The sequence below is a fragment of the Populus trichocarpa genome, chromosome 1 (assembly GCF_000002775.5).
Source record: "Populus trichocarpa isolate Nisqually-1 chromosome 1, P.trichocarpa_v4.1, whole genome shotgun sequence".
Lineage (NCBI taxonomy): Eukaryota > Viridiplantae > Streptophyta > Magnoliopsida > Malpighiales > Salicaceae > Populus > Populus trichocarpa.
In genome coordinates this window covers 30979184-30988174 of record NC_037285.2, presented here as the reverse complement: position 1 = coordinate 30988174, position 8991 = coordinate 30979184, and the positions used below count along the sequence as shown (strand labels likewise).

General features: G+C 35.9%; 1 protein-coding gene across 1 annotated transcript; it reads left to right on the top strand.

The window, feature by feature from the left end:
* Positions 1–747: 747 nt before the first annotated feature.
* On the top strand, positions 748–7237 carry LOC7492070 (alpha-L-fucosidase 2). The gene is made up of 10 exons (XM_024593783.2): positions 748–1297; positions 1931–2076; positions 2690–3594; positions 3960–4092; positions 4322–4480; positions 5419–5643; positions 5733–5834; positions 5968–6103; positions 6443–6638; positions 6804–7237. The coding sequence occupies exons 1-10, from the start codon at positions 1081–1083 to the stop codon at positions 7123–7125; spliced, it is 2541 nt and encodes an 846-aa protein (XP_024449551.1). The 5' UTR covers positions 748–1080; the 3' UTR covers positions 7126–7237.
* Positions 7238–8991: the final 1754 nt, after the last annotated feature.

Sequence of the window (8991 nt, the reverse complement as noted above, 5' to 3'; positions counted from 1 at the left end):
TATACTTAGCTAATAAAAAAAATATTAGTCTGTGACGACTAATCCTTCCATAGCAATAAAGGCCACAAACTTCTCCTATTATCAGAACCTTAAGGTTTTATATGCTATCTAACATGTATTACATTACCATACATACATACATACATTATACATTATATATATATATATATATATATATATATATATATATATATATATATGTAATTTATTCGTCTATTATATCTATAATATACATATTAAATATTATATCTTTGCTGAATTGATTGAAGTCATTCCTTTGTATTAATATTATATTCATATTCTTAATTTTTATTAGTAAATTGATTTTGTTGAGATTTACTACTATTTTATTTGTTAGGATATCTTGTTTGTTTTGATAAAGTTTTTTTTTAATTTAATATTTTAGACGCTTTATTATTATAATATTTTATTTGAAGTTTGGATTTTTTATATTATAATAAGTTTTATAAGGATTTTATTGGTTTAAAAAAATATTTTAAAAGTTTATAAAATATAATAAAAATTTATATAATTTATTTTATAAGAAGTATATTTGAGATTTAGTGTAAATGATGCCCGCAGTGCCCGCCGCCAGTACCCGAAATTCGAGTTGTGACACAATATCTACAATCTGTCTCAGCAGTCAGCCGCATGCACCGACCTCCTCTTTAATGCTAACTGATTCAGCACCTACTAAACGGGACAAGAAAAACAAACTAAAGACAATCTATCTAGTTTCTCTCGTGATTCCTCTGTCCCGTATCCAGCTAGCGCCACGTTTATGTGAGAGAAAAATTGATTATAGCCTTTCACAAAAACACTTTCCATTAAAAGAACTTTGCTGCAACTTGTCTTGCCGAAACTATGGCCACGGATGTGATTCGAAATCTAGATTCCACGTTGTGTGTATGAAACCGATCCCTTCAAAAAGTTAATGCCAAAAAAATAAATAAAATGGGTCCACACTGAGAAATGCTATTGCAGCTACAAGCATTCAATAGCTTCCCCCACGCACTTGCTAATATATGAGTGCACACAAACCTTTTAGCTTTCAGTGTTTACCCCTCTTGTTTTGGTGAAATGGAAGATAAGGAGTGGGTTCTGGTGCAGCGTTCTACAGAGAAGGATTGGTGGAATCCGAGTTTGATGGAGGATAACAATGGAGAAAGTTCTAAGCCATTGAGGGTTACCTTTAGTGGGCCAGCTAAGCATTGGACGGACGCAATTCCGATTGGCAATGGCAGGCTTGGTGCCATGATTTGGGGTGGTGTTGCATTAGAAACTCTCCAACTTAATGGTAACTAAAGGAAAATGACTGTTGCTTTTGTTTCAAGATATGGAAATTCTACTTAATGAGCGCTTCCAGGAAAAACAATTCTTCCTTTACAGTAAACAATGAATTTTTGTAGTTGATTATGGTATTTGTGGTTTTAGCGCTCAATCTTTGATTATAAGGAAAAGATTGTATACTTTTCTTTAGGTCATTGATCTGGAACATCAGATTTACATTCTGTATGATTTGAACTGTTTTGATTCTACCAGGCTTGTGCAATATTGCTTTTCTGATTAGTTCCTGTGGAGATCTACTATATGCATGTTGCTGATTGGTTGTTAGGAAATTGGAGATAAGGTGTTTTGGTTTTATATGCTTTACGATAATTCAGTTTGCGACCATGGGAAAAAGGGTTTTTTTTTTTTTCTTTAATGAAGAACATCTCACTTTATGCTTTGTGCCAATTGAGTTTGATTTTCCTTTATTTGTTACCAAATAGAGTGAGTGAAGTATTGTGGTCTCAGTTCTCAACTTTCACTATAGATCAGTGAAACAGAGCTGCTCGTCTGCTTTGTCTGATATATGATAAACTTGCCCCTCATCCTCGCTTTCTCTTTGAGGAAGGCTCACAGTATTACTATCTGGACTCTCTTGTAGAGGATACACTCTGGACTGGAATCCCAGGAGACTATACTAACCCTAATGCTCCAGCAGCCCTGTTAGAGGTCAGAAAACTTGTTGATAATGGCCAGTATGCTGAAGCTACAACTGCAGCAGAAAAACTTTCAGGAAATCAATCTGATGTATGTATCATTCTCAGGTGTCATTTATTTTGCTCCTTTTTATTCCCCCACAAGTAAGTTTCTGGCAATTTATAGATCTGTTAAGCTTATCGTTAGACTGATGAGCACTCGCCATTCGAAGCAATTGATTTGAAATCCCAGTTGCTTTAAATGTTGATAAAAGATGCAAACAGTACGTCAGTTATGAATATGTTATTTGGTTAATTGGAAATACGTCAGTTATGAAGATGTTATATGGTATGAATTCTGAAAATTTATCAATATTAATCATGTAGTACTTTGAAGTTGAGTGTAGTGGTGAAAGCTTGTTTAGTTATCCTTCTGAAACATGTGTAATAGGAACACCTCAGTGGATCGGTGCATATTCTGAGCAGGCGACTCTGGTATTTTTTATTCTAATCTTATCATAGAGTAATACAGAATATAAGCTAGGCGATTGAGCACTGACATAGCCAAAAGTGGAGGATGATAGATTGGGACTTCCTGGCTCTGGGTTGGTGCCTAGTGCATAAATGCTTGGGCCAGGACTTCCTTTAACCCCAAACCAGTAATATTTTCTCTGGCCAGGCCTACTGCAAAAATTTCTCCTAATAATTATTTTCTGCTGTTAAAGGTTTACCAACTACTTGGCGATATCAAGCTGGAATTTGATGATTCACATCTCAAATATGATGAGAAAACATATAAGAGGGAGCTGGATTTGGACACAGCAACAGCAAGAGTAAAATATTCTGTGGCTGATATCGAATATACGAGGGAACACTTCGCTTCTAATCCTAATCAAGTGATTGTGACAAAGATTTCTGGGAGCAAACCAGGGTCTGTATCATTTACAGTGTCTCTGGATAGTAAGATGAGTCATCATTCATATGTAAAAGGTGAGAATCAGATTATAATAGAAGGAAGTTGTCCTGGTAACAGGTATGCACAAAAGCTGAATGAAAATGACAGTCCACAGGGAATTCAGTTTACTGCAATTCTCGATTTACAAGTTAGTGAGGCCAGAGGACTGGTTCGTGTTTCAGAAGATTCGAAATTGAGGGTTGAAGGTTCAGACTGGGCTGTTTTACTTTTAGTGTCCTCGTCTTCATTTGACGGGCCATTTACTAAGCCTATCGATTCCAAGAAGAACCCTACTTCAGACTCCCTGAGTGTATTAAAGTCAATAGGCAATTTGTCGTACGTTGATCTATATGCACATCATTTGGATGATTATCAGAGTCTTTTTCATCGTGTTTCACTCCAGCTTTCAAAAAGCTCCAAGAATGTTTCAGGAAATGCATCTTTGACTAGAAAGGAACATATGCCCTTTAAGAGTGATATATCTTTGAATGGAAGTGAAGATGATACAGTTTCGACTGCAGAGAGGGTGAAAGCCTTTCAAACTGATGAAGATCCATCCTTGGTGGAGCTTCTATTCCAATATGGTCGATATTTGCTTATTTCTTGTTCAAGGCCTGGAACCCAAGTGGCAAATCTGCAGGGTATATGGAACAAGGATCTTACACCACCATGGGAGTACGTTCAGCATTCCTCCCTCTATATATTTTTTTGGTTACACAATCACTATAATTTTTTATTGCTTGATTTACATTTTCTACACTACATTTATATTTCAGAAAATGTATTGTCCATCCCCCCAAAAAAGAGGGTGAAAGAAAATAAACAAGATAGCTTTCTTTTGTTCTGTCTTTCTTACTGCACCCCTGACAGTTTTCTTTTCTTTTGCCTGGGCTTCAATTGCATTCCTACATGTTAGTTTAACAACTTAAACAACTTTCTCTCAGGATAAGTAATTACCATTATTATGATGCATCCGATTTCCTGCAGCTTTTTGCATCAACAGCTTCTCTCTTGATGGTTCTCTCTCTCTTGTTTTTCAGTGGTGCTCAACACTTGAATATAAACCTACAAATGAACTACTGGCCTTCTCTTTCTTGTAATCTAAAAGAGTGTCAAGAACCCTTGTTTGAGTACATCTCCTCTCTGTCAATCAGCGGGAGCAGGACTGCGAAAGTAAGTCTCCTTTCCAACCTCCTCTGCTGGTCCTTGCATTTCTTTTAGTCCATATATTATGTAAAGGCTTCATGAATTTTCTTTGGAAGGGGACTTTCTTTAGTAGTGAGCCTGTGGATAAAACACTAAAAAGATTTGCCCAGGCCTTAAATTTTCTTCAAAATGTCCATCCGCTCCCCTTTGTACCTGGGAATGCGTAACTTTTCTTATTTGGTACTGAATATTACAGGTGAACTACGAAGCAAAAGGTTGGGTTGCACATCAAGTTTCTGACCTGTGGGCGAAAACATCACCAGATGCAGGTCAAGCTTTATGGGCTTTGTGGCCAATGGGTGGCGCCTGGCTTTGTACACACTTGTGGGAGCATTATACTTACGCGAAGGACAAAGTAAGATTCCAAATCTCAGCAACTTGGTACTTCTAGCTGATATCAACACAAGTGTGGCATCTGCTAACAAGGCACACAAAATCGCAGTATTGAAAAATAAGTATCAGGGAACACCTTACTGGGTTTTAGTGATCCTAATGACTCTTCAGAGATCCATGGTCATTTTTTAGTAAGTGTTCCATTGATCTCTTTGCTGTGGTAGTAGTTACGATTAGGAAAAGAAAAAGAAAAGAAAAACAAGAGGCCAAGGGAATGGAGAAGTAAAATCTGAAGCCATAAAACAGTCCCCTCTAACAAGTTAGTGGTCTTTGCTGGTGAAGCACTCAACTCATGCTAGTATTTTTGCCCTTGCCATTGTTTCAACTTCATGCACTGGTACAGAAAGACAAGCATTTATACTTTATAGGTCCAGGGAAGTCATACCTAGGATCCAATCCATTATGACATTTCAGGAAAGGGTTTGAGTGGCATTATTGCTTCATTGTTTGTTAGACAAAGAGGCTTGCACTTAATATTAACTGATTAGTGAAACAACTGCTGTCCCTTTAAAGAAACTGATAAATAAGTTGAGTGAAGATATTTTCGTCTGGAAAATAATTTCTCTGAAGGGGATAGGAGAATCTCTAAATTGTAGTTACTACCATTGTTAAAGGTGGTTGACTTTAGATTTGATGCTCTAAGGAAAGGGTTATAAGAAAAACTCGGAGAGTCTAGAGTTTTGAAGTAAGTTGCCATGGGCTAATACCATTTATGACATCCATAAGCACCTGTGATGACAGAACATCCATGATAATTGTTTTAACTTTTAACTGCTCTAGGAGACATCATTATTCATCCTGTACCAAAGAGCTTTATATGTGTTTTGCTTGCAAGTTAAAATAGGTATTACAAATGTTATTTGTAAATTGATGATTGTTAACATAGTGCTGCATAATTAGGATTTTCTAAGAGATAAGGCATACCCTTTATTGGAAGGATGTACATCATTTCTGTTGGATTGGTTGATTGAAGGGCCTGGAGGATATCTGGAAACCAACCCGTCAACTTCTCCAGAACATATGTTTATTGCTCCAGATGGTAAACCTGCAAGTGTCAGCTACTCATCAACTATGGACATGTCAATCATAAAAGAAGTATTTTCTGCAATTGTTTCTGCAGCTAAGGTGATACTCTTTTTCCCAGTAACGGTAGTTCAGTCTTTTACTTTTGTTGACTCCTTATCTGTGTATGCTCGTAAGTTTATTACAAACAGATTCTGGGAAGAAATGAGGATGAACTGGTTCAAAAAGTTCTTGAAGCTCTTCCTAGGCTTTTACCAACAAAAATTGCTAGAGACGGTTCCATTATGGAGTGGGTATGTTTCTTGACTCGAGTTTCTCAATTTTTCCTGAGAAGTTAAAAGATCCAGTACAAATAATAATTTTTTTCTCTGATCATAAATTGTATCATATTTCATGGTTAAGAAGTTTTCTCTATGCTTTTGACAGGCACAGGATTTTCAGGACCCAGAGGTTCACCATCGACATGTATCACACCTCTTTGGCCTTTTTCCAGGGCATACAATAACTGTAGAGAAAACTCCAGATCTATGTAAAGCTGCAGGCAATACCCTTTACAAAAGAGGTATATATCTAATGCCTACATACTGGATAGGTAATTGGTCATGAAATGCGCAGTTTAGTTTAAAGAAGTTTTCAGAAAAGAAGGTAACTAAACCGTGAAACAGAAGATGACAATTGTTATCTTCTGATTGCCCTTCTAAAATTTGATTTTGTAGAAACACCTTCACGCCATTGTGGTGCTGAAGATTTTAGAGCTACTTTGTTTACTCAATCTCAAATTGAGAACTTGCATGCAGCTATGCTGTTTGGCTATTGATTCTGATGGTAACTGCACTGAAGTAATTATAGGGTCATTTCCCGTTTACTCTAGTTAAGTCTGAAGCGTTTGCTTTACAAACAGGAGAGGATGGTCCAGGATGGTCAACCATGTGGAAAGCTGCACTGTGGGCACGCCTTCACAACAGTGAGCATGCGTATAGGATGGTCAAGCATTTGTTTGTCCTGGTGGACCCGGAAAATGAAGGCAATTATGAAGGAGGATTATATAGTAACTTGTTCACTGCACACCCACCTTTCCAGATTGACGCCAACTTTGGGTTAGCAAAATTCTTTTTTAATTTTCTGTGAATGAAAGTGCAAGCAATCATCAGTTCTATATGTAGACTTCAGCAAAACATGGATTCTTGACAAACATTTCCTTTTAACAATTATTCAAGTTACTGAAAGATCTCATAGTTTTTCAATATTTATTTTCATTTCAGTTTTCCAGCAGCGATTGCAGAAATGCTAGTCCAGAGCACTGCGGAAGACCTGTACCTGCTCCCTGCCCTTCCTCGGGATAAGTGGGCTAATGGCTGCGTTAAAGGACTGAAAGCACGTGGCAAACTGACAGTCAATATATACTGGAAAGAAGGCGATCTTCGTGAAGTTGGGCTTTGGTCGAACGAACAGAATTCTCTTAAACGATTACATTATAGAGGAACGACAGTGAAAGCAAATTTATCGCCTGGTAGAGTTTACACATTCAATAGAACGTTGAAATGCATTAAGAAACAACCTCTCCCATCAGCAGCTTCCTGTTGAATATGTTGAGATTTAATCAATTCTTTGAAAGAAAAAACATTGAACTTTCGTGAATAAATCTGTCAAGGAACTACAGATTCTTTCCATGCTACCATGATTTTAGTTTAAGAAATCTTCTGTCCTTGTCATCGTTACTCTTGTTTATTATACTTGATGACAGTTTTTGGCCAGATATATTGAAAGACTAAATTAGCTTTCATTCATCGTCTTAATTGCGTGCAAAGTTTCCCCCCTCTAAAAACAAGAAGTCGTTATAAATCCTGTAGCTAACCAAAGCCAAATCCCACGTCCTCTTATAACTAGCAGAAAGAAATAAATAAAGAAAATAGGAGAGCATGGAAGGTATCAAAGAAAACCCAAGAATTTCACCACCTCTTCTTCTTCTCTAATCTCCTATACCCTCTACACTAAAAGCCAAAGTACTCGTTCTATTATCTTTTATCTTTCTTTCTGAGAAAAAAATGCAGTAGAGGCCAATAAACAGCTCGTTTCGAGCACCTGTTCAAGATCAGGATTACATAATCAATATAGAACAGGCATTCAAGAAAATAAAATATGCACCAAGAAGGGTGGATAAAAGATCTGGCTATTTTTTCCGTCTAAGCATTCTTAATATGATGAGTGAAAAATGGGTTCATGCTATTCCCGTGGTTGTGTTGCTGTGCCTCTTCACACTCTGGTGGTTCTCTTTTCCAGGTGCTTAGTTCTTACCCTGTCTCTTTTATTGCTTTCTATTCTTTAATATTGTCATGACCCGATCCATATCCAGCATATAAGCAAGCCCCCCTCTAAATTTCATTACCTATTCTAACCTAGACAAACATATAAACTTTTTCACCTATATAAACACAATAGAGTTCTCCACAACATCGATAACAAAACTATCCTGTAATATAAATTGATCGTTTTAATATAATTTTCAGTAATTTATAGAGCACTATCTAGATATAAAAAAAAATATAATTACAACCAAAAGATCAGGTTCTAACGATTCAACAAAAGCAATCTACTAACAAATTATAAGCTTGAAAAGGATGAATAACAAGAGGGTGAGTTCAACAACTCAGTGAGTAAATAACGTTCAATATACACATACAAGGTAATACAGCAAAGAGAAACATATATAAATTTGACTTTAGAATTTAACAAGAAAGTTTCATAAACAGGCCATAACAAAGAATATCATAAGGTAAGTTTCGTTAGAAAATCAAAATGCAATAAACAAGTGGCTCCAAACTGTGGATGATCAGTCCGCACAGGTTGGTGACTCCCCCAACCAACTAGGATTCAAATACGATGTGCACAAAGATAACACTACCCTGCTAGTATGAGTATTCTGACCGACATATTAAGGGTCATATCATAACCAAACACACGGAATCATATCTCAAAGCTTAACTCATGACATCAATCAAATGAAAAGCTATCAATTCAAAAGTGTATAATAACTCATATCAAATATTCAATTTCAATAAGTGATCATGTTTAATTATAAACAAGAAATAAATAACAATATAAGAATTATCAAGAAGCATGATCAATTTCATATTAACAATTTAAGTATTTATACTAATCCTCTAGCATATGAAAAATTATCCACTTATTTAACTCAAAAACAGAAAGAACACAAAAGCAAATATCAAAGGAAATCCTATCGATGTTTCGCAGGTAGAATATCAAGATTGTCTGAATATAAAAGATGACATATTAAAAAACAACTTGAAAATAATGTACAATATATTTAATACACTTAACTTAAGATCTAACTCATAACCCTATATATTTAGGAATCAAAACGTAATTATAAATCAGAATCGATCCATCTAATTGATCTCAAACATAACCTAAACTGATCGAACTTAAAAA

What these genes read in the sequence shown, in the direction of transcription:
- LOC7492070 (XM_024593783.2), top strand. Translation starts at nt 1,081, where the DNA reads ATGGAAGATAAGGAGTGGGTTCTGGTGCAGCGTTCTACAGAGAAGGAT. An exon ending in ACGGTTCCATTATGGAGTGG is followed by an intron (nt 5,835 to 5,967) that starts GTATGTTTCTTG and finishes TGCTTTTGACAG; the next exon opens with GCACAGGATTTTCAGGACCC. An exon ending in CAGATTGACGCCAACTTTGG is followed by an intron (nt 6,639 to 6,803) that starts GTTAGCAAAATT and finishes TTTTCATTTCAG; the next exon opens with TTTTCCAGCAGCGATTGCAG.